Source organism: Ictalurus punctatus, chromosome 1 (genome assembly GCF_001660625.3).
Source record: "Ictalurus punctatus breed USDA103 chromosome 1, Coco_2.0, whole genome shotgun sequence".
Taxonomy (NCBI): domain Eukaryota; kingdom Metazoa; phylum Chordata; class Actinopteri; order Siluriformes; family Ictaluridae; genus Ictalurus; species Ictalurus punctatus.
In genome coordinates this window covers 11,015,181-11,042,015 of record NC_030416.2, presented here as the reverse complement: position 1 = coordinate 11,042,015, position 26,835 = coordinate 11,015,181, and the positions used below count along the sequence as shown (strand labels likewise).

General features: G+C 38.7%; 1 protein-coding gene across 1 annotated transcript in view; it reads right to left on the bottom strand.

Annotated features, from left to right (window-relative positions):
- Positions 1-26,835, bottom strand: part of grik5 (glutamate receptor, ionotropic, kainate 5) — a 75,564-nt gene that overhangs the window by 10,387 nt on the left and 38,342 nt on the right. The window contains exons 3-14 of the mRNA XM_053680653.1: positions 10,404-10,568; positions 9,631-9,795; positions 9,348-9,445; positions 9,008-9,173; positions 5,683-5,861; positions 4,506-4,559; positions 4,047-4,208; positions 3,627-3,779; positions 2,230-2,334; positions 2,033-2,140; positions 1,711-1,914; positions 1,480-1,593 (exon numbers count right to left, since the gene is read on the bottom strand). Coding sequence (XP_053536628.1) covers positions 1,480-1,593; positions 1,711-1,914; positions 2,033-2,140; positions 2,230-2,334; positions 3,627-3,779; positions 4,047-4,208; positions 4,506-4,559; positions 5,683-5,861; positions 9,008-9,173; positions 9,348-9,445; positions 9,631-9,795; positions 10,404-10,521 — 1,626 coding nt within the window. The 5' untranslated portion in view covers positions 10,522-10,568. The remainder of the gene's footprint in view (positions 1-1,479; positions 1,594-1,710; positions 1,915-2,032; positions 2,141-2,229; positions 2,335-3,626; positions 3,780-4,046; positions 4,209-4,505; positions 4,560-5,682; positions 5,862-9,007; positions 9,174-9,347; positions 9,446-9,630; positions 9,796-10,403; positions 10,569-26,835) is intronic.

Sequence of the window (26,835 nt, the reverse complement as noted above, 5' to 3'; positions counted from 1 at the left end):
ACAGATGACTGCTTGAAGCCGTGGGCTGCGACCAAAACCGCATACTTACATACTATAGAGTATATAGAAATTCATGTAATTCGCCTACTATATAGTAGGTAAGTATGCAGTTTCGGATGTGGCCGTGATCTCTTGTTTGCCGTCAAACGGTTGAGCACTGCCGTGTGTGTGTACGTGTCCTGTCACAAAATTCAGTGAAATCTTCCGCACAACATTAATAATGTGATTAAGGTGTGTACATGTCTGTAATGCACATCGAAAATGCGACTAAAACAGGAATACTCCACATCTTCATTCGATTTGTCTTTACTTCGAGTATGACTTTAGTCGGATTAAGGTCATCAATAATCGCTGTTTACATGCTAGTTTCTTAATCAGAGTTTTGTCTTAATCGGGTTAATATCGGATTATTGTTGTCCATGTAAACGTACTGAATGATTGTAGCACACCACATATTTATGTTTTACAGCTTATTTATCTTTTATCCATAGGCTTAACACATTTACCCTCCAAGTGCGCCTGCCTTTAATAATGCACTCATTTAGAGCCCCATTAGGAATCCGAATGCAACCAGTTAATAAGTTCCACTAAGATTTAGGATTCCTTATTTAATTACTATCCTGTATCATTCTGTGGCAGTAATAGTTATTAAAGTGCAGTTGATCATTAAAAACTCCATGCGTCAAACGCTTTTTGCCTGGCAAATAATGTGAGGTGGCTGAATTAGGGTGATTTGAAAACCGAACAAAGTTGAGCACCCAAAGATGCTCTGAACATCCCCTATGCCATGTACATGGTAACATCAAAACAGTGAAGATTTTTTGTATATTTTCTCTTATACTTAATTAGAGCATGCTTGATCTTGATGCTTTACATGCTGATCAATTATGAAACAACTCAAGTGTAAAAAACCTATGAGACACTGCTGACTAATGAGATAGACTAGCAACAATGAACCAGTATAGCTATAAAAACAAAATTACATTAAGTGACTTTTAACAAGTCAGAACAGTCTAATGGAAGTATCATAATACAGCCTTGTGTCAGCAAAAATGTTATCCACTTTACAGCAGCCAACTGGTGTATGTTGGAATAAGCCTTTATGACTGCTGATCTTGGTTCATATCAGCTGGGCAACAGCACCATACATATTTTTTTTCTAATTGCAAATTTTATTATAATAATTAATTGTAGCACTTTTCTTATAAAGCCCTAAAAATATTTGCCTTTTCGAATAGTGCTACGTAAATGACGTTTATGCTGAAAATCAGAACAAGCTTCATTTATATAGCACTATTTTCCCCAATACTACATCAACATGCCTGCGTCGGAGGAATATGTCTATTTATGGCTTTGCTTTTTCTCACAAGTAGAGGGAATATTTATCACAGGCCGAGCCACTACAGAAACAGCCAAGTTAAATCAAGAGTCTCAGAGACTGTGTGTGATTGTGTGCATATAAATCTTTTTATAGCTTACTATATGGACTCGGTAAAGAATACTGATGCCCAGGGTCATGAAAGGTTTGGAGAAATCGATGACTTTCTCTCTCTCAGAGGTGATAGTGAAAGCAGCTACGGCTAAATCCGCTTTCTGCTCCAGATAAAGAGAAATAGAGCAAGAACAAAGAAAATGTCAGTAGTGTGAAACGAGGCATTTAAAAAATGAAGGAAGATAAACGCAGAAAATGAAACATGTGTGTGGACTTACTCTGTTGATAAGCTCCCCCACCATGCCAGTCCAGGAACCGTTCGGTTCTGGAGCTCCGTACAGACCGTCATCTACCAGTTTGATTCGATAAGTAAACTTCAGAATGTCTGATAATTCCTTCAGCATGTCCACACAGAAGCCTTCATACTGCTCATTCCCCTCTAGTTCCTGATAATTTGCTTTCCTCATCACATACGGGTTCTCCTGTGTATACGCACACATACACACAGTGAGTTAGATGTAAGAACCTTGTTACAGCACATACTTCAGAAAATGGCCACCACACAGTGCATATAGTGCATGCAGTGCTGTAAGATCTCACCAGTATGGTGGTGACAATGAGGGTCTTGTTGGTCAAAGTTTCAGAGACATTGATATCTAGACTGGTGGAGTTCATGACCAGGGTGTTGTTAGAATACCAAATGCCAATCTAACACATAGACAGAGAACACAGAAGACACATTACCACCCGTTATCTAAAATAAGAACTGTATACAGAGAGGTGTGAACGCGTGTTACCTGTTTGTGGCCTGATTTATGTTTCTCCAGGATATGCAGGGTGTAGTTGGTTCTCTGGCCTTTGCTGTTAAACTCAACACGGCCTGTTAAACCATCATACTCCACCTGAGGGCACAGAGAAAGGATAAGCATGACAGATAAAAACCGAGAGCTGTGGTAAGCCTGAGATGGTCTGCTCTCACAGCTCCAACATGCTACCACTTGTAGCATGCAATGTGTGTTACTGATTTGTGGTTTTAGGTATGTTGTGAGCCTAGTGTTGACCATCTTGGCCTCCAGAGAAATTATTTAACCCATTCCTAGAGAAAGAGGAAAAATAACCAGTGATTTAGAAACTACATCACATTTAGTTTTGAGAAACAGTTGACTAATTTGTGTTTCCCACTGTACTGCAGGGACCGTTATCTAAAATAACAAATAAGTGATGCGGCTTATGACGCGGATACATCATTTGAGCATACAGCAGAAACACAACAACACACTGACCATGGAAAAGGCTCAGATTGAAGATGTTCTTCATTGTTTTTCCTTAATTACAGACAAATGACATCAGCACAAATGTAATTTTAAAATGACAAACAGTATCTACGGTGGCCTGTAAGTGCATAATACATTAGCCAACGTAACAACAAATGTGAAATTACAACAAAAAACTCCCAGAACTAGGTCCATATTGAACATCAGATTCTCGTTGCCGATTAGCCACACCACACATCAGTCTGAAAGACCATGGAAAATGGAGAACCAGAGAATGTTTACAATCGAAGGAATTATGAGCCTAAATAAATCTACTGACACCTTTATCCATGCTTAAATTTTATCAAGGGCATAATATGATGATATTTCACACATGCTGGCAATATTGCATGGCAGTATTATGAGCATGCAAATACCGAAAACCTGCCTAAAGGAGGCCGTGTTATTCAGAAGAAAGAACTACTCCTCACTATAATATAAGTAACTTCACAGTAAAACCATTTTAATAACAAGACTGAAAATGTGCAATTCCTGTTCCCTTTAATAGTCATATGCCATGTCCAATCAGCCACCAGCATGTGTTGTTTAATAAAGACCTATGGGCTAGATTTATAGTTCATGTTGGTGTATTTCTGATTTTACTGTTTCTTAATGTGTTCTGTACTTACGGGCTACCAAATATAAATGCTTTTAAATGCTACTAAAGGATTGTACAAAATACACACTCCCTATTGGGTTAAGATTTTGAAATGATCTACTCTGCAACACAAACTAAAAGGTTTCCTGGAACTACAGCCTGGGAACTCAAACTGGCTCTGATTCTGAACTAAAACCGATACTCCAGAAAGTAGTATTCTAAAGTTTCTAAATAAGGTCATGTAGTGGAAACATGCCTAATGGAAATCCACACACACACTGACCATGCGCAGGTAGTTCATGAGGCTGGTCCCATGTTGCCAGATCTGCGGAGAGGAGCAGCTTAAGGGTTTCACTCCAATTTCCTGACTTCTGTTCAGCTCCTGTACGGCGCTCGCTACCACATGGACGGCATCGAACAGCAAAGCTGAAGACAGCTAGGCACAGCACATAGAGAGTAGTAATGTGTGTGTGTGTGTGTGTGTGTGTGAATGTTACTGTATCCTAGTGGAGACCAAATGTCTCCATAAAGATAGGAATATCTGAAGGTTTTGACATTTGACTGAACAACAAAACTTCGGCATCTATTAACTGCAATGTTAAAAAACTAAAAGTGTCAAAAGCTTTCTTTTCAGCTACTGAGGTTAAGGTTAGATTTAGATTTAAGCATAGCTTTAATTAGCATGTGTGTGTGCGTGTCTCACCGTTGGTCCTGGGTATGGGTTAAGGTCACAGCCTTCTCTCCAGGACAGGTTGAGGCTCCGGATAAACTCCAGGTAAAATGGGTGAGTGGTGTTGAACATTGAGAAGCCCACAATGTTGGAGTGCTCATCTACCACATCATCCAACCACAGCAAAGGAAAGTCCTACATGCACACATACATCGCCATAACATAACTGCCTCACATGCCCTACTGTCCATGCATAACCATGTATTACTTAACTTATTTCATTCCCTTTGTCTTTTTCCTGTTTTTTTTTTTTTTTTATTTAAATGTGTATGTACCCAGGTGTTGTTGTAAATGAGAGCTTTTAAAATATATATATATATAAATAAAAGAAGGAAATTCAAAAAATAGTCAAGGGGTTTATATCCCAGACCCAATCCAGAGACAAAATTATGTTGAAAAAGTGCAGACAACAAAAAAACAAATCTTTCTTACCATGGTGGTGAGGATGTACTTGTAAAATGCTGATGTCATCCCTAATTCAGATGCCTAGAAAAGAAAAGAGAAGAAGAGATTAAAGCATGGATTGCATATTTACACAGAATGAGGAAGGTGAAAGGGGGAGAGAATCGTTTCATCTGCAGGTTGTACTATACATATTCAATGTGTTTAAAATCAACCACAGTACAGGTACAAGTGAACAGAGCTGAATTACAGTAGCTGTAAATAAAAAAGGAGAGAGAAAGAGCGAGCGAGAGAGAATGATAGGAACAGAAGGAAGCCATCACCAAGCTCCATTTAAATGCATTAGTTCTCACTACAACAGCTACCAGGGGACACCCCGATGTGTGTGGTGCAACTCAAGCCCAAATCATTTTGCCAAGTAGATGTGTGTGTGTGTGTGTGTGTGTGTGTGTGTGTGTGTGTGTGTGTGTGTGTGTGTGTGTGAGGGGTGGGTATTATGACCAAAAAATTCTTGAAGGCATTTTTATGATACGGGGTACATATCTTCATATAGGTTTGCTCTCAAAATGCCAGCAAAACAATAGTGTTTAAAAATAGTGCATTTAAAAAAAGGGTTTGATTTTTTTTATATAATGTCTACAATTGAAAGTTAAGACTGAAAAGAAGGGCAAAACAAAAAAAAACTGTCAAATATTAAGATTTCACAATTTTAAACTTATATAATTTTTTTTTTACATCAAAACAGCTGTTTCAGATCAGTTTGCGATTAAATATATATAATTTTTTAATTAGGTTTTTACATTATATTATATTATATTATATTATATTATATTATATTATATTATATTATATTATATTATATTATATTATATTATATTATATTATATTATATTATATTATATTATATTATATTATATTATATTATATTATATTATATTATATTATATTATATCTTTTGCCCAAATTTTCCTGACTCTGACAAGGAAAACGGTCTTTTTTAACTGCAGCTTTTATTTAAATAATTAAAAGGGGGTTTCCTTTTTTATTACTGAGCTTGAGGTTAAGATTAGGCTTATGTGTTGAAATAGCATTAATTAGCTACAGTAATAAATATGTCCCCACAAGGACAGTAAGGCAAACATACTGTGTGTGTGTGTGTGTGTGTGTGTGTGTGTGTGTGTGTGTGTGTGTGTGTGTGTGTGTGTACCTTTTTCAGAATCAGGTATGACACAGAAGCATTAGCATCAATGATGATTGTAGCTATTTTATCATCGCGGATCTCTTTCAGTAAGGATGTGGGATCGAGATCATCATCCAGCATTCTGACAGACAGTGTTTCCCTGGAGATGAGAAAACGCCTCACCAGCTCCTCCAATCTCAGCAGACCTGAAAAGCAGGTGGGGTTAAAGATATCACAAGAGTATGTGTGTGTGTATGTGTGTGTGTGTGTATGTGTGTGTGTGTGTGTGTGTGTGCATTAAATGTAAATAAGCGGCTGTCTTCTCATGGGAGTGTGTGTACGGAGAGAGAGCCAGTGAACCCAGTGCCAAACTTTAATTAGTTTGAGGGAGGAGAGAAATCAATGCGCTCACTTACATGCTCTCATTCTCTCTTTCTCTCTCTCTCTCTCTAACTCCCCCAGCACTTCTCCATCTCCCCCTTCCTGTATCTTCCTCTCTCTCGCTCACCCACTCACTGATTCCTGCAGCAACCCTTCCCAGATATATTCTCAGTGGATTTCACGGACTCTCTTTTTTGCGTATTAGTACTATTCATGCCATCTTTCAGCTTCTCTCTCTCTCGTTCTCTCTTCCTCGTTCTCTCACATTCCACTCACTCCACAGTGAAAACTGAAGGTGATGAACAACAGAAAGTAAATAAATCCTAACAGTCAACAAGCAAGTGCTCTGAGAACAAACTCCACTATTTGCAATCATTACATTCTTGTCCAGAGAAATTCTGCCCTTATCACTCCTTACTACCTGCCCTCATTCAGAGGAATCCATTAGCCAATTCTGTTAGGACAGTGAAACCCCTTCATGTCTGTCCCAAAGCCCTGCCATACTCCACTAACAAAGCCTATCAATCTATAGGCAGGTCAGGGCTAGCATCCCTCATACATTTTGCTGAATAATGCATAAGTTACTGAATAATGTGCTTTAAGCTGAATAACTGAATAATAAGCCAAAGATGAAGATGTGTCTAAGAATAGTACACCTTTCTAACTACAGTCACATAAAAAAAAAAATAAAGGACAATAATAATGTCCTTGGATTATGGATTGTGGGTTTATTAAGAGCTAGAGAGCAAGTGCGGCAAGGATATACATTTTTTTGGACCACTTGCTTTATCTTCCTACTTTCATTGTTGTTCTCAGAATTGTGCCTCAAAGGTCAGATCTAGAATTCTCTTACAAACTTTCAACAGAATCCAAGACCTTCATCATCCCCCCTCACTGAAGTCCTGAATAAGTATTCCTACAGTGTTCACTGAATAACGCACACAAGTGTAACAGGTGCATGTGTCCGAGAGGTGGCCATCTTGTGGTCAGACTGGACGCTGTTAAATCAGATGTATAATGGCTCCCCTCTTATGTGCCCATTTGCACTAACACATACAGGCAGACACAGAGATCAAATAGAGTGTGCCGAATCAGAGGTGATCGCCAGCGTGTCCAATCAGAGGGCAGAATAATGACTGGGTTGTAATGAGAAATAAATGAACATATTCTCATTAATTAATGACTGTGCATCACACACACAAATACAAAACACACACACACACACACACACACACACACACACATATATATATATATATATATAGCTATATATAAATATGTATATAGAGAGAGAGAAAGAGAGCAAGTGCTCTCTCTCTCTCTCTCTCTCTCTCTCTCTCTCTCTCTCTCTCTCTGTAAAATATATATATATATATATATATATATATATATATATATATATATATATATATATATATATATATAAAAGAGATGCACCGATGTATCGGCCAATAATCGATATCGAACGATTTTATCCTGTCAATCAAAAGAGAGCGGGAAAACACATCGATTTCATGCTGTGTGTAAAGATGATGTCTCTTGTGTGTAACGATGACAAAACTGCAGTTTGTAATCTCTGCACTGTTACAATTTTATACTGGAAGTGAGCAGCAGCGAATTGGGAAGCGGGAGTTTCGGTGTCGAGTCTATTTTTTGTCGCCCCGGCGCTGCTCACGCTGAATTAAAGGGCCAGTACACGGTTGAAAGATTTAAATGAAGATGATTTGAAAAAAAAGGTATATATTGCACGAAAAATATATTTGTAGAGTAGTATATTTCATATCCAGTTAATGTTAATATGAGTTAATATAATCAAAAAAAAAGTTGATATTATATATTACCAGTTTGATATCAGTGATGAAGTAGAAATGTTTTTGTTTGTGGTGAGTGAATGGGAGATTAAGAGGAGGTTTTTTAGAATTCAGTCAATCTTAATATGAATTAATAACATTCAATAAGTTAAGAAATCTTACTTTAATCTTCAGAATTTAGTTCATGTGTTAATGTTAATTAGAGTGATGTGTTTTCTGTTGATGAGACCAGTTACTGTGAAACAACTTGTTGAAATGGAGAGAATAAAGTTTTTATTTGCATTTCTTTCAGAATTGTGGAATTAATTATTAATTTTAAAGAAGGCATAAAAGGCTGTATCGGCCGATATGATATCACTCTGAATAATCGGTACCGGCTGAGAAATTTAGTATCTGTGCATCACTAATATATATATATATATATATATATATATATATATATATATATATATATATATATATATATATATATATATATATATATACGCAGCACAAAGCAGAAGTGTGGTGCAGGGTTCACTGGCCTGTCTCTCCATCTCCTGCCACCATTTTAAATGAGCTTGATGAATGGCAAGTTGCACCTACTCTGCTGCCATGGCAACCACAGTGCAGCCAACTAGGTCAGAGCCAAGCCATGTGAATTGACGATCTCACAAATGCTCACACTTGCTTAATTGAACTAATTATAATGAATATACTGAACTAATGTACATATTTTCAGGCAGTACAATACAGGGCAGAATTTAATCATTATGTAAGGCTTCCAAGCTTCACACACATTGCACTGTTGTGCAGGGACATTCCTCTGCCATGGCTGACCAGCGCTCATCTGAATCCATAATTGGTGGAGGGATGGATGAAGAGCAGAGGGAACATCTTACAGAGCTTCCCTCATTTATTCCTATGTTTTACATTCACAATGGTTCACATATATTGAGATACAGTTAGAGTTAATTAACAAACATCTTATTGTAGCACATTAATTATTCAAACCAGAATCATGAAAGTCTCTACTTGCTGTACATCAAATATTTTTCAGTCTGAAAGCTGAGTGGCCATATAATCCCTACGGTGACTCATCTGGAAAGGCATTTTGACATGTGTGGAGCTCCTGGGCAGGTCATACATGCTGATGGAGAGAGCAAAGATCAAAGACTCACACTCAGCCTTGGCACAGACCAGACTGGCTGATGGGTAGCTGAAAGAGCGTAGGATGGCACCCACGGCCAAGCTCAGATCCTCGTTGCTAGGATACAATGTGACGGACGCGAAACGCAGGTAAGGCAGCCGTGGAGTCTCCTCAGGACCAATCTTCACATGAGGGATCTGAGAAAAAAAGAGAGAGGGACAGAAAAGAGAGGAGAGAGGAAGTATAAGAGAGTTTGTTCAGAATTGGTCAGAAATACTGAAAGAGTCATAGGTATACATCCTACTATAGTTACTGTACATCCTATTCTGGAAGCATTAACAATCAAACACCAAAAATATGCACTGGCTCACCTCCTTCTCCCCACAGATGTGACTGACAGTAGAACCTGAGGCAGGACTGGAGGCGGGGCCAATCACAGCAACAACACCCTTAGGCAGAATCTGGCACACTAAAAGAAAACAAAATCTGTAGGGATCTCTTTCCTCAAGTCTTTTTTCCCAGTCAGCACACTCCTCCTTTCGAATAAGGTCAATTCATACTGATAGATAGATCTGCCCAATACCCTTATAGCCCTTATATATTTCACTCTTAATTCCCTTTTTCTCAGTGTGTTTATGTGTGAATGGGACTTACTGGTGTCTGTGGTCTCATACTGAGAGTCTTTCTGGAGCTCAAAGACTTCTACATCCACGCGAGCACGAGCTGGTCCCTCCAGCATGCTGTTGATGTTCTCCCGTGCTAAAGCTAAAGCCAACCGCTCTCCACGGCCACAGGCAGAGCGGTCATCCAAAATTGCCGCTGGTCAGGCAGAGGGAGGAGCAAAACACACACACACACACACACATAGAGAGAGAGAGAGAGAGAGAGAGAGAGAGGGCACCATTTACTCTGTGCCAGTGAGTTTGCCTCTCAAGGGCCAACTCCAAAAGGTCATGGCAGAAAATTCTGTGCTTAATGTGGTGGCAGTAAGAGCAGCCAAGCAAAGGCCAAAGGCAAAGTGTGGATTTGGCCGAACAAAGTGGCTATTTAAAAGACCCCTGCTTGGTGATTCAGAGGAAGTGAAGGACAATGATGTTCTGACACAAACTTGAATTTCCAGCTGCAGCATCACTTTACTGCAATGTGTTTTATTGTCACTCCACATGTCAAGGCTGGGTACATGAGTGCCTAGCTAACATGCACCTTACTGATAGCTCTGAAAAAGAACTGTTGGTGTCTATGTATTCGTCAAATGGGATTAAAAATATTCTTTATTACATTCTCACATAGTTGGCACCCATAAAAAGTCATTAGCATCTCCCTCCTCCTAAATCCCAATTTAATCCATACTCATAATATAATCTGTTGGACTGATTAATAGGATCAAACATTTAAAGCACTGTAAGAATAAAGGCGGTGCAACTCACCCATTCGCACAGATGACAGGACAGGGGTCTGGCTTACAGAACAAGGCGGCATGTTAAGCACAGTAACTAGCAGGAAGTGGACGTGAATCGACAGCAGCACTGCTGGCAGTTCCGGCATCTTCTACTGCTCCTCATGGAGACGCCGTCTGCTGCCTAGAGCACCCCCTGTAAAACAGGTGAGAACATTATAAGATGAAAAATATACATGCACACACTCTTTATTCTTGTACAGATGGGCTGCCTATCGCACCCCCTAGAGGACAAGTGTTAGAAGTAGAAGCTTAAAGACACATACAAGCACACAGACACCATCTGCAGCCTAGGGCATTGTAAAGGGGTTACAGTGTTAAATATATTTACACACACACACACACACACACACACACACACACACACACACACACACACACACAGATAGTTATACTGCCTACAGCTCAGAATACTTCTATGCAGCTTACCTTCTTACATACATCTCGTAATCGCACAAGTGTCCCAACAAAAATCATTTCCCTTAAAGGCAAATGCACAAATTAAAGCAAATTTACATTTAATTTGCATTTAATTTGTGTTCAGACCGCAGTAGCTGGGCCGTATTTACATGCAAACGCTAGTGTAACTTGCTAGAGTAAGTGGTATAATGCCAACATATTGCTAATGTGGTTGGTCCATTTTTATCTGTTCTTGCTTAGGTGATAGCATGTGTATATTCCTTAACCCTTAAACATTCTCAAAACCGGGTTTTGCCAACAAATAATAACAAACAAAACGAATTAAATAACACTCTCACTTACAGCAGGCTGAATTTTTGTATATTATAAGGAAAGATGTCAATGTGCTGAGCTGCACATGCTCAATTGAAGAGAATATGAGGAGCTGAGATTTTATTGGATATCACCTAACCTAATCGTCTCTTAATAATGTATTCATTCTAACCCAACCAACTTCCGCATGATGTAAAAGAAAATGTGATTCAGCAGACCAGGCCGCCTTCTTCCAATCCTCCAAGGTCCAGTTCTCATGCTCATGTGCCCATTGTAGGCACTTTCATGGTAGGCAGGGGTTAGCATGGGCACTCTGACCGGTCTGCAGCTACACAGCCCCAAACGCAGCAAGATGTGACCGACTGTGTGTTCTGAAATCTTTTTATCATAACCAGCATTAACTTCTTCAGCAATTTGTGCTTCAGTAGATCTTCTATGGGATTGAACCAGTCGAGCTAGCCTTCACTCACCACGTGCATCAATGAGCCTTGGGTGCCTATAACCCTGTCGCTGGTTCAACAGGTGTCCTTCCTTGGACTGCCTTGGTAGATACTAACCACTGCATATCGGGAATACCCCTAAAGATCTGCTGTTTTGGAGATGCTCTGACACAGTTGTCTAGCTATCACAATTTGGCCCTTGTCAAAGTCGCTCAGATGCGTACACTTGCCCATTTTTCCTGCTTCCAACACATCAAATTCAAGTACTGACTGTTTACTTGCTGCCAAATATATCCCAACCCTTGACAGGTGCCACTGTACATGAAATAATCAATGTTATTCACTATATACATACATACACATATATATATATATATATATATATATATATATATATATATATATATATATATATATATATATATATATATATATATATATATATATATATATGCAATTATTTCCTAATTCATATGACTGCAAATACACAATGATGGTCAATACAGATGTCCTCAGGCAGCCCTCAGTAAACCAATCATGCACGTATGCAATGAGCTTTGAAATAATTATGGAGATCCCTTTTCAAACAAGGGTTAGCAGGTGCGCTAATTAGTGCTTTGTTTTTGTTATTCGCATGGAGCAAGAGAGAGGTCTTTCTATACGCATGAACACAACTGTTGCACGGTGAACAATTGGGAGAATTAGACAACCAGCATCCAGGGAATGCAAAAAGATGAGACACAAAAACACAGTGTAAAGCCACTTGACAGGGTCATAAAGATGCCTGGTGAAGTAAATAACAAGATAGTTTATTAGATGGGCTAAGCTCTCAATGGAATTAGCACTAAATTACTCGAGTTTTTATAACAACCATATTTTTGGGCCATAAGTATTCGTTAGGTAGACAGATGTTTTATGTTCTTGAACCCTAACCGTATTCTTTTACATATATATATATATATATATATATATATATATATATATATATATATATATATATATATAAATTTATTCAGTTTTATGAAGGTGAATATGAATATGAGTTGCAAACCACACAAAAAATTTATTAACTATGAAACTACTCACATGCAATTCAGCATGTGATTCCTTCCTCTTCTCCCTATTGGTCAAACTATAGAATAAGCCTATACCAGCTATCAAGTCATTAATCTGGTTATTTCTGTTCATGAATAGGCATAGAATGCCATCCCTAAAGCACCACAGATATTTACTAATGTCAGCAGCAGTCAGGAGAGCTCAGACATGCATTAAGGTACTTTCTCAAAATACAGATAATGAACAAGAATTGGATAGTAGTAGAAGAGTCACAAGACTCACATGGGATTAAAGCAAACAGCAGTCAAGGTGAGAGAAGGAAAATTTTGCCATGCTAAAACTCTGAATATTGTTTCCATTCATTTAGGCACACAAGCAGCCTGGAAACAGTCAGTGAGTGAGGAAAGAAGACTGAGTATTTCTGCAGACTGAAGGTATTACCTATGTATTTTGTGAATGTTTTTCTTCCATTTAACTGTATTCTGAATAAATACATTCTGTTTAACATTAAAAGTGTCCTGTTACAAAAGCTGTTTGACTCAACCTAACACAATAAGTAAAAATTTGTCACAGTCCAATTTTGCCAGATATCAATCAATATAACATGGCAACTTCATGCTTCCTGTGATGCTTATATGAATGTGCTGCACAAAGTAACTCAGCAGTCTAAGTCAACTCAAATTTTTATAAGGGTCAGTACAACCATTCACAAATGTAAATATGTACATTTTATATTTCCTAGTCCACAGATTTAGAAATAGCTCCTTTGAGATTTTACCATATAATTCAACAAATAAGTGTTTCTGTATACAGAATTCTGTATCTGGCACAAACCACTGTGAAAGCCAGACCCCCACCACACTACAACTCAAAAAATGAGACTATAATATTGATAGTTAAATTACAAGGATTTACTTTGAGATGCTGAGCAAATTGTTCAAATATTAATTGTGAGGTGTAAATTAGGAGGAGGAAACAACATTTACACTAGGCTTTTGTGAATGCTACTTGATTGTTGGAGTCTTGGCAAGTTCAGATATCAAGAAGATTCCCAAAAGTGAAACTGGCAGTTTAAACCTGGTATGAAAGCTTCAAAAACAGATATTCCCCATTCTCTGTCATTCAACTAGCAAGCCTGTGGCTACGTGCCACTACCTTGGGTGAGTTATATTTCTTTCAACATATCATGTGCTGTTCATCATGGCTGAGCCTACTAAATTAGCTCAATTTCAAAGCTCTGGGGTTGGAGACAGTTTTACCTCCACACATTTATCACTTCACTTGCGTTGGATTTCCCGCATGTCAAGTGGATAGCCACAAATAAGTATGCAGTAAGACATACGCTTATGAAGTCAGTGTTTGAATTTCTTGGAAGTCAAAACTGAGCACCAGTTTTATTCTCACTGCCTCAGTGAGAATATCAAGGATGCCATGTTTGACACTGACAACTGGCCCAAGTCCTGAAGCCTTAACAGCTAGTCAAAAAACACCCACGTCCAGTGAACTTTCTAGATAAATTATGACTTGGCAGCAGACATGGCTGAAATCAATGATTCACTGAGGTGGGCACTAGACAGCAATCCTGACAATATTGCAGGAAAAGAAACTGCAGTTCTGCTACCAGTCCTTGCCTTTTCATGACTGAAGCGCTCATCAACATCAGTTTCTCTGTCCCAAGAAGTTTTTTTCCGTCTTGCACAGAAGTACTATTAAACAATAGGTAGGGTCCAGAGGGATTTTATTCAACAATCAACTCCTTGTTCATAAGTAATTCTTACAAGCATTCTTGGGGAAGTTATTCCAAATCAAAGTCCTGCACTTTGGTCACTACCAAACACCACAGGTTTTGTTTCAAGATGTTTGCAAGTACTGTTGTCTCCATTGATGGCCAGTTGCATCAGGATACTGCCATACTTGGACAACTTTCTCCTATGTCCTCTATCAAGGAGCAGGCCATCTGGGACATATCCACCATCTTCCTCCATATTATGCTGCTTGGTTACATGGCGAAAACGGACCACACAGTTCATTGTTATATGGATAGATTCATTATAATGATAGCCACCCCACACCCAAAACTATTATACTTGCAAAAGCACTATGTGCAGTAGTAGCATCTACTGAGGATGTTAGGACTTGTGATAGCAGCCACCACTGTGATCCTCCTAGGCTTGACTGGAGCTAAAGGTACTTGTAAAATATAAGTGGGTTATTTTCCTACAGATGGAACCCAAAAACCACAGACAGAAACATGTTCTTGTCTCAGTGCAAGAATCTTAAGTATTGGCTCTGCTTTAGACACAAGGCATTCATAACTGAAATCACATCTCCCACCTGCTGATTCTTCCAACATCAAACAGAATACTAGGCCACAGAGTACTGCTTGTGGAACCAAGATGGCTGCCAAGACCTTGGTTCCCACTGCTGCTTTCTCTAATTGTCAGAATACCCTGGCAGCTTCCTTCTCAAGCAGGTCTAATGTTTCAATAGATAGCCCCCCTTGGGCTGAATCACCAATTAAGAACTGCAACTTTGCAGTCCAGGAAACATCTCTGAATTCAAGAGTCCCAAGCACATGAATCTTGTTTGTGCTTAAGTGGAAGCTGATATGCAAATTGTATTTAACTCATCAGCTGGCCCTAGTACATTGCCTCTTTTCCAGAATCCTGATTTTGGGGAGCACTATACACTTACAATTTCCTGTCTATACTGAAGGTAAATGTGCTAGCTATCACACTGCACCATAGCACATCGGGTGGCATTTTTCTATGGTTCATCAGCCCGTTCTAAAGGGAACGAGACATCTGCACTTACCATGCTCCCCTAAGAGCCTGATTTAAGACGTCTCTCTTGGACTCCCTCGGAGTCCTATAAGCCTGTGCAAGATATAGATCTGAAATGGCTATCTTTGAAAACTAGCAATGACAGCAGTTAAATGCTCTGGCCATAAGCTTGCCTTGCAGTGGCCAGTTTACTCTGGGCTGACCTTGTGGTTGAATGCAAGGTTATTTCTCCAAACTTTGTAAATCAGCTCAGAGACCTTACAGCCTTCAAAGACAATGACCCTTTAGAACATTATATGCTTTAGGGCAGGATGGTATCCATAGTACTTGAGAAGGTGCTGCTCACATTTCTTGTACTATAGCTCATAGTCTTTTGACAGGCCTAATTAATAGCTGATAATTCAGGGCCTGGGCCAGGCAGCAGAGAAACAGGCTAGATTGACCATCTGCTAGCTGCCTTGAGGCATCAGATTTCAGATTCCAGACTCTGTCTGTTCCCCAAGCTAAATAAAAATAAAGAAAATCTCAAAAAATGTATTGTGGTAACCTGTGTAGCATAAAAATAGTCCATGCCAAATGCACCTTTGATATGAAGCTAATACTACTAAATATTAGTATAATATCCCTTACATCTAAAGTGCTTATTGTAAATGAAAATATCAGAGATCAGGGACTGAATGTATTTTGTCTAACAGAAATTTTAATTAGACCAAATGAATAGGAAACTCTAAATGGGGCTATCCCCAAAGACCAGGTGAGAGCAGAGTTTGTCAGACTCAGTGGGCATCACTCAGATATAATGGGGCCACTCACAAAAGTGGGCTTAATGTCGATTTAATAGTGCCATTTAGCATGTATATTCTAAACATAGTCATTCTACCCTAGTCTGAAATTAGCTGAGTACCAAATTTCATATGAAATGCATCTCAGTCGTTTCTTCTTGCAACCACATTAACTGCTCAATCACACCAGCTACTGTTCTCAGCTTTATTGAAAGTCTTCCATATCTTCAGGTTTATTGGTTTCCCCTCTAACCCCACAGAAATTAATCAAGTGACTGAATGCATAAACTCAATGTTTTGCTATACACTAGATAATGATAACATTGCCCAATTAAAAAATAATTGCAGAAAAATAGCTTGCACCTGGGTGTAATGATCAAATGGGGATTTAAAAAAAAAAAAAAAAAAAAAAGGATTAAAAAGGACCTTTTAAAATTTAGAAAGAAAATGGCAGCAAACTAAACTGGTGGTGTTCCAGATTGCATGAAATCATGGAAATCCTGCACAAAAATAGAAAGGCTCAGCTTATCTCTCCCCTCTAATAGAAGATATTAAAAATAATCTTACACTCATTTTTAGCACAGTAGCAAAACTTACTAGGAATACGACAGACACTGATACACAGATGCCAACAGTATGAAATAGCGATGACTTCCAAGATTCTAGGAAAGCAAGTAGATCTGAAGCTAAACTTACATATACATGCATTAGAATCACATGCATGAAATAATTTAATCAGGATTTGTACCTCTCCTCTAGTACTACTTCATCTCAGATCAGCTTGTAATACGACAGATCACAATATTCTTCTAGACAGGCTAATAACATTTTTTAACTGTAATCAGTTTGTAAATGTTAATGGTGACTTCTCCATTCATACAAAAGTAAAGTTTCGTGTTCCACAAGGCTCTGTTCTATGGCCACTACTTTTCATAAATATGGTATTAGCTTCCACTTCTATGCTGATGATTCATACCTATATGCTTCAGCCAAACCAGATGACAGATACCGGCTTACTAAAGGTTTTTAAAGGACATTAGATAGATGTTGAGTACTTCTACAATGCCAGAGACAGCTAGAAATAAGCTTTCTGATTATGCAATAACTCTCCATGGCCTTTCATTTGCATCTTGTACAGTAGTGAATGACCCTGGTGTGATTACTGACCCCATCTAAAGCACATGTAGATCATTTTTGTAGAACCGCCATTTCCAGAAACACTTTCAGGCTAAAAAATATATATATAATGCCATTATATGATGCAGAAAAACTAGTTCATGATTTTATTACCACTAAGTTGGACTACTGTAATGCATTCATGTCTGGATGAATCAGCAGGTGTATAAACAAGCTCCACTTAGTCCACAATGCAGCAGTCCTTACAGAAACCAGAATGTTTTATCATTTTACCTCTCTTTTAGCTGTACTGCATCAGCTACCATAAAATTTTGTTCAAATTGTTTTTAATATTACTACTAATCTATGAAGTAGTGTGGAACAGAACACTAGTTATGTATGTACAGTTACTGTGGTTCTTTGAACCCCGGATAATCAATGACCGTGTCATTTAGAACTGTGCCGACTGGGCAAGTAGGCTCCAGGCTGTATGATTTCTGTACTGATTGTAAATACTGTCATATACACTGAGCACTTTATTAGGAACACTATACTAATACTGGGTAGGGCTTCCCTTTACTCTCAAAACAGCCTCAATTCTTCATGGCATGGATTCCACAAGATGTTGGAAACATTCCTTTGAGATTCTGGTCCATGTTTACATGATTAGACCACACAATTCCTGCAGATTTTTCATGGACAATTTCATGCTGTGAATCTCCCTTACTACCACATCCCTAAGGTGTTCTACTGGATTCAGGTCTGGTGACTGCAAGATCACTGAAGAACACTGAATTCATCGTCTTGTTCATGAGACCAGACTGAGACGGCTTTTGCTTTGTGACATGGTGCATTATCATGTTGCAAATGGGTAAATTGTGGCCATGTAGGGATGTACATGGTCAGCAACAATACTCAAATAGGCTGTGGCATTCAAGCAATGACTAATTGGTATTAACAGGCCCAAAGTGTGCCAAGAAAACATTCCCCACATCATTACACCACCACCAACCTGGAATGTTGAAACACGGGAGGGTGGGTCCATGGATTCATGCTGTTTTCACCAAATTCTGACCCTACCATCTGTCTGCCTCATCAGAAATCTAGATTCATCAGACCTGGCTACATTCTTTCAGTCTTCAACTGTCCAATTAAAATTGCATTCTGAGATGCTTTTCTGCTCAACAGAATACTACAGAGTAGTATTCTGCCACACACAATTGGCTTATTAGAAAATTGCATGAATGAGTAGGTGTACAGGTGTTCCTAATAAAGTGCTCAATGAGTATATGATTATGTGACTTTATTGTAATGCATGCACACACACACACACACACACACACACAGTGAGGTATCTAGGTGTTTCAGACTTCCCCTGGCAGTTATTCTGGGGCCATAGAACCACAGTTATTTATGTTACTAGCATTTGAAATCTATAGTGGAATAGTGGAAACTGGCTTATGCAAATGTAATAACTACCCTTCAACTGGGTTAATTTACACACAACTGTTATCCTCAAACACTGAGGGGGCTAAATTAATCACACTGAGGGCGAGAAATATATCTATTTGAATCTATGCTGGTCAATCTGGGTTGTTTTTTTAAGAATAGCTGCTGCAAACTGCATATTCAGTATGGCAAACATGCAAGATGGACAAGAGAAGAGTTGCTTATTTGAAAGTAGCAATATTGGTTGTAAATCTGCACAGTGTTATCATATTTGCACGTTTTCAGACACAGAAACAGCAGCACAGAAAAATCCTGCAGACTCACAAACCCTTGATTTCTCTCATACATACATACATACATACTGTACATGCAGTACATACACTTTATGTCTACCTGAACATCTTATCTCATCTGTTCTTGAACATCCCATTCCAAAGCCATAGGTATTAATATGGACTCAGCTTTGCTGCTATAGCAGTCTCCACACCTCCTCCACCTAGGCTTTCCAGTAGATTTTGTAATGTGGCTGTAGGGATCTGTGCCCATTCTGCCACAAGAGCATTACTGAGGGAAGGCATTGGTGTTGGATGAGAAAGCCTGGCACACAGTCAGACTTCCATTTCATCCCAAAGGCGTTCAGTTGGGTTGAGGTGATGGTTCTCAGCAGGCCACTCGTGTTCTTACGCAAAAGAACGTGCAAACCATTTCTTTATGGAGCTTGCTTTTTGCACAGGGGCATTGTCATGTTGGAACATGTTTGGGCGTCTTAGTTCCAGTGAAGGTAAATCTTAATGCTACAGCAAAGGCATTCTAGATAATTGTATGCTTACAACTTTGTGGCAACATTTTGGGGAAGGCCAACATATTAGTTTGATGGTCAGGTGTCCACATACCTTTGGCTATATAGTGTATATACATACACACATACATACACATACATACATACATACATATATATATAAATATACACACATACATACATACATATCATATATATATACACACATACATACATACACACATACATTCATACATACATACACTCATACATACATTCATACATACATACACACATACATACATACATACACACATACATACACACATACATACATACATACATACATACATAGAATTCACAAATCTACATACACATAACACACACATGAGCACTGACCTTCAAAAAACAAACCCATATTTATGTCTCCCCTCATTTTTACATGCATGCTGTGCAAGGAAATGTGTGTTCATGAATGCTAAAACACTGACCAAGAAATCCATATATACCTCTTCTAATGCCCACTGTTTTCTCAAAACAGTCAGGGGGGAGAGAGAAACAGACAGAATATTTGCTGCACTCTTGGCAGTCTGCAGAGCCTTTTTATGAGAGCAAGAAAACCGTAAAATTGTGCCATCGTAATTATCAAGAGAGAGAAAGAAAGGGAAATAGTGAGTGAGAGAGCGAGAGTCGGGGGGGCCTCGGGGAAAGGGAGGAGCAGATAGCTGGCAATTCATTTGTATCTTCATCTTTGTAAGTAAGAAGTGAATCTGACAGTTACAATAATAGCAATGTGAAACACTCAATTGGATTTCGTTACATGAATGTTGAATATTGGTCTTATATAAAAGATGTTGCTCTCCACCACACTGCTGTAGCCATCGCTGGTAGACTTAGACTTATTTCTGTGACACAAGGCTTGTCTGAGTAGGAGAGAAACAAAAATAAGGTGTTTTTATTTTCTCCCTTTTTGCCTGAAGCCAATCCGGAATGATTCCAGATGAGACATCCGCGTCATCTGTGCTGTGACCCTCTTGGCTTTCCGTAGGCAGAGGCAGCAAGGGCTCAATAAAACTTCAAAAAACCCTTTCCTGTCAAATAAAGCCTAGTGTCAGCAGCAAACACACCTATATAGTCTCAGCTCTGGGCACACACGCACTTATTCACACATGCACACGCGCACACACACACTATCATGCTGAGCTTCCACACTCAGCACACCACAGGCAGAACTGCTACAGTTCAGCCAGTTGTTCTCTCTCTCTCTCTCTCTCTCTCTCTCTCTCTCTCTCTCTCTCTCTCTCTCTCTCTCTTAGTCCAATCATTATTCCTCTTTTCCCCTCTGACAGCCCATCCCTCAACCCTCCTGTCCTTACTCAGGCTTTTACAATGAGTAATTATTCTAAATTTTCTCAACAGTTCTCCTTTCCTCTTTCTAATAGACCCACCCCAAGTTCTGTCTATCAGATCTTTCAGTCTGCTTCTATCATTCCCTCTTATAACTAAACACAATTCTTTACACTCTCTTCATTTCTTTGAGTATCTCTTCCTCCATGGATCCCTCTTGAGCTCTGGCATGCTTTGTCACTCAGACAATGTCTTAAGAGTAGTTTCCATGAGCCTTTGTCTGCTCCAGTGACACTATCGACATGCAGTGCATAAATCTCAGTTATTTGTGTTTTTTGACAGCAAGGCCCGATAACATTGGTGATGTGTGCCCTGACATGTTCTCTCTTCCTCTGTCTCATTTGCAGTGGGTGGGTGAAGTTCAATGCTATCCTGCGGTTATGTTCAGATGATACTGATTTTGCTGCATGAGACAATAAGCGCTCTGCTATTTGCATGCATAAACAATGCAATTAAGACTCTGGCAGAGAATCATCACCCACCATGGTTATAGTGTTTTACTCAGTGCCGCCATTAGTCTGTCAGGTATATATCAACTCCATAACTTTTATATTAATCTGCCAAATCTTTACAACTCCTTAGTGTATTTATAGTGAGTCTGCCAGACATAACGATGTTATAACTGTTTAAAACAAAATAATGATGACCAACATAAAAGTGTTGCGATACATATTACATGACCACACATGTTCATTTGCACCTAGGGGCAATTTAGAGTAGCCAAACCACATACAGTCCGGACCATAAGTATTTGGACAGGGACACAGTTTTTGGTCATTTTGCCTCTGTACACCACCACAATGGATTTGAAATGAAATAATCAAGATGTGATCTGGTGAAACCAACCCAAGAGCCTCTTAAGGCAAAGAAATTAAATGTTCTTAAATGTCCGATGACCTCAACCAAAATGATTATGCTTTTCACTTACTGAAAAGCAAAACTGAAGGTAGAAAAACAAGCAGTAACTGACGGCCTGGCAAAACATCTCAAGGGAGGAAACTCAGCAATTGGTGATGTCCATGGGTTCCAGATTTAGGATTTGCATCCAAGTTTTAAAAATAATCCTAATATTTATGATGATGTTAGTTTGTCTGATTACTTTTTAGCCTGTAAAAATGGAGAAACTCTGAAAAAATGGTTAATGCAATATTTGTGGTAAACCCCTTGAATTAAAGCTGAAAGTCTACACTTCAATCGCATCTTGATTGTTTAATTTCAAATCCATTGTGGTGGTGTACAGATGTTTTGGAGGTGGCAGGAAACCAGAAAATCAGGACTAAACCCATGAGGACACAGGTACCAACACTATCTACTGGTCCATCCAGTCTTATGGTGTCAATAGTGAGTAATAAAGTCTATAGGTGTGCTGAATGTTGCATTTAATATGCCACAGATATGAAAATGATGCTGTTGTGGATCTGATGCAAATTCCAGTGAGATCACACTGGAGATGTACAACAGGAGAGATGAAACATCAGAAGCATAATTGTATTTATTGGATGAATTGAAATGTGCACAAAGAGTACTTGTGAGTTAATGCTTTCAACATGGTGAACACCAGTGGTTCTGGTCATAAGAACACTGTTGCTAGGTAACTGGGAAATATGGACTCTGAGGATAAAATATGTTTTTGAATGATTTATTAACAATTTTCCGAAGCTAGCTAGCACTAGCTTTGTGTAACAAATAGCAGAAATGAGACAAAACCATTGGGAATATCAACATTTTCCCCACATGTACTGTTGAATTACTGAGAAAAGTGTCTGAGGGGAAAAATGCATTTATACTGCATTATTAGCCTTAGCATTGATCACTAATTGAACTATTATGAGATCTGCTGTACTGAGAAATATAAGATCATAATGTATCATAATGTAGATATCAGGGATTAATGAAGATTAATTCCAGGAAAGTCAGACTGTCTGTGGAGTTGAACACTAGGGCCACCATGCACATCACCCTTGTTTGGTGTTTTGCTCCCTGGGAAAGGACTGTTTCACCTTTCAATAAATCAAATAATTCAGAGCCAGATACGCCAGTCCTGCAAGAAAAGTCACCCTTGGAATTTGCTTCCATTTGCTGCACAGTTTTAACCCTGAGTGGATTGACAAAAGATCACCTTAGCTTTACTGATCGCTGTTATCACACCATAATATCAGAGTAAAACAGTTTAATTTTTCAGACATAAAAGCTTGACAAGGTGATTCCTAATTCAGCCAGATAGGAGACGTTTTTTTCTGGATTGATGGACAGACCGACCGATACAGAGCTGACTTTATAAGTGTTACATGTTGTGCTGGTGAGCTGACAACAGCCAAACAGCTGTTATAACACAAATCCTGAAGAATCAAACAATAGAATCCATCAACAGATTCATTAATAGATTCAATGACTGTACTATACTCCACTAGACATACTTTGGTCAATTTTAATTATTACTTCAACACATTTTGCTCCAATAAATACGTGACTTTGCTACCTAGTGCAATACTGAATCAAATAAAAGACTACACATGTTCTTTCACTTAGTGAATTATTCGACTCAATTAGAGCAACTGAGCTGACAAATATCAAATAAATAATTCTGCTTCACTCAAAAGCTTTTCCGTAAATATCAGGCAATGTAAGGCTTGCTGATGTGGTTTAGGATGGTGTGTACAGTGGAGCTGTAAACTGTAACATTATAAGCACAGCCATCCTGGAATCCTGTTCCTTTTTCATTTTTTTTTTTTTTCAAATTGTGCCCCTTGGGAAGTTTTGGAGGCAGAAATAGAATTGGAAATCTGTTATGTGGATGTTTTGTGGAAGGTTTTTATTTTGTCCCGACTGAATTTATGACTAGAGGCTATCTAAGCTATTATATAAAGTTGTTCATTTAACAAAGAGATTTTGTATCATAATATCCTTTGAAACAAATATATTTATGTATATTTATGTTACGAAATGTAGATATAGTAGATTTGCCTTATACAATGGATATAAAACGTGCACACACTTTAGACACCCTGTTAAAATAGCAGGTGTTTGTGATGTAAAAAAGTTAACCCAATATAAATATATGTCAAATCATGATTTCAAGTGTTAGCACATTCGCCTCACACCTCCAGGGTCCGGGGTTCGAGTCCCGCCAGTGCCATGTGTGCGGAGTTTGCATGTTCTCCCCGTGCTGCGGGGGTTTCCTCCGGGTACTCCGGTTTCCTCCCCCAGTCCAAAGACATGTATGGTAGGCTGATTGGCGTGTCTAAAGTGTCCGTAGTGTATGAATGGGTGTGTGAGTGTGTATGTGATTGTACCCTGCGATGGACTGGCACCCAGGGTGTACCCTGCCTTGTGCCCGATGCTCCCTGGGATAGGCTCCAGGTTCCCCGTGACCCTGAAAAAGAGTAAGCGGTAGACGATGGATGGATGGATGATTTCAAGTGCAAAATAATGAGAAACATTTTAGGGGGAAAAAAAAAAAGGAAAAATAAAAAACTTACAATTACCTGGTTGTATACACTAAGTGTAAAAAAAAAATCTAGTATTTTTCTCGTGATATTTTGCTTTTTTAATTATATTTCCTAGAATGGCATCATTACCATTGGCTACTTCATACTCATACTCATGGCCTCAGTCAGCGAAGATTACACCTGAGCCTGAGTTACAGTCTGTGAGAAGTTTCACATGTTCTCTCCGTGTCTGTGTGGGTTTCCTCCAGGTTCTCAAAAGAAACGCACTGGTAGGCGGATTAGCTACACTAACTACGCCGTGTGTGTGTGTGTGTGCGCATGTGTGTGGGGGTGGGCATCTTTTTATATTTTGGTGGGACCATATGTCCCCTCAAGGATAGGAATATCAGACAGTTTCGACCTTGCTGGGACATACACTCCAATCCAGGGTGTTTTTCTGCTTGAACAGAATAGAGTCCAGATCCACATAGAATGAATGAATGAATGGATGGATGAATGCACACACAAACACACATACATATACACAAATACACATTTGTTACAGTGTACTTCAATTAGCAGCAGCTTAACATTAATGCTAAGATGATTATGTACAGATTCCTTTGATGCAGTGACATTACTGTAATTCTCTCGCCTTAAATCACTCTCTTCTTGCAAAACACACACACACACACACACACACGCGCACACACACACACACACACACATCTGACACAAAGTTCCTCCAGTAAATGTGTCACATGGCATTTGCTCTTTCAATCAGTCTCTCGCTCAGTCAATTTTTGCTGCTGTGGCAACAGATATTATAGGGGCGTGTGGAGGCAATACAAAAGAAAAAATATCAGCAGGCTTTGATATTACAATGATCAAATTTAATATAAAACATAATGTTCCATTGTTGAGTGGCTATACAGTTTCTGTAACTGGAACTGCTTTTGTTGTCTCTGCTTCTTATATTTTGTTCACATTTGTTTCTGGAACACGTCTAAAAAAATAAAATCATGCCTTTTTTCACTCAGTATGAAAGAATCTTTTTCACCCAGTATGAAAATATACAGTGCAAATGGCCGCATGTACTTCTTCCAGGTAATGAGGAACATCGTAAATTGTGGAGTGGATGTTTGTATTCATGTTTCACAGGAGTGTCTCAGTTATTTACAGTTCTGACCTTGAATTTAAACTGTGCTTTTCGTTGTCTGATATCTACTTAGGCGATAATTTCAGTGCCAGGGCCTGATGATTTACTGTAATCACAATATTTCACCCTGAAATACACAAAAACAACAATGAAATGTTGTCTGAGAGCAAGATCAAATATAGACATATAGCAATAAGAAAAAGCCTCTTGAATTATCGAAATCATCCACACTTCTGTGGAACCTTTGACGGGTGATATAGAGTCAGGATGATGATGTTTTTTTTTTGTTTGTTTTTGTTTTTTACAATAACTCCACACTTTATTACAGTTTTCAGTTTACAGTATACAATACATCCTAGTATCATTTTTTTTGGGTTTTTTTGCATTTGCTAAAAGGATAATATTCCATCTAAGTATATGTAATGGCAGTGCTAGGGTTTAATTATTGATTAGGGAAAAAATCTATAAATGAAGAGTATTACTTTTCAGTAGTTTGTAGAAAAATGTAGCTGATTTTGCCTGGTATTTTTGAGCTTTATAAAGTAGGTGATCCTATAATAATATATCGCAGTTACTGTGTAACATGCTGTAAAACTTGTTTAAATAATAACCTGTAGATTTAATGTCCCAAGTAAATTACAAGGAAACTCCATGAACATTCTCCCTCATTAAAGTTGAGGTAAGATTTGTTTGAGGATCACCGATGCCAACAGCTATATGCACAAACACATGTAGACACTGATTCCAAGCCTATATGAACACATGGTTTACACAATGAGGTGGATGCCAGAATGGTTCCCATGTGCAGAAACATGATTTAAGATATAAGATTCACAGTGGATTGTTCTAGACTGTTACTCTTATACAAGGGTATTTCATGAGGGAAGCCATCAGAATTCCTTCCATCCATCCATTCATTTTCTGATAGGCCTGAAGCCTATCTCAGTGGACTCAGGCACAAGGCGGGGTACACCCTGGAAGGGGTGCCAAACCCATCACAGGGCACAATCGCACACCTGTTCACACATCCAATTTAGAAATGGAGATGCCAATCAGCCTACAACACGTCTTTGGACTGGAGGAGAAACCGGAGTATACCTGGAGGAAACCTCTGAAGCACGGGGAGAACGTGCTTCCATGTTCTCATGTTACAGTCACATGAATCAGAAATCAGGATTATTTTAGACAGACATTTATCTGCTATTGTTGTGCATCCACAAGTAAACAAGCATTATAGACCTTATGAAAGAGCAGAAAAACAGTGGGAAACGTC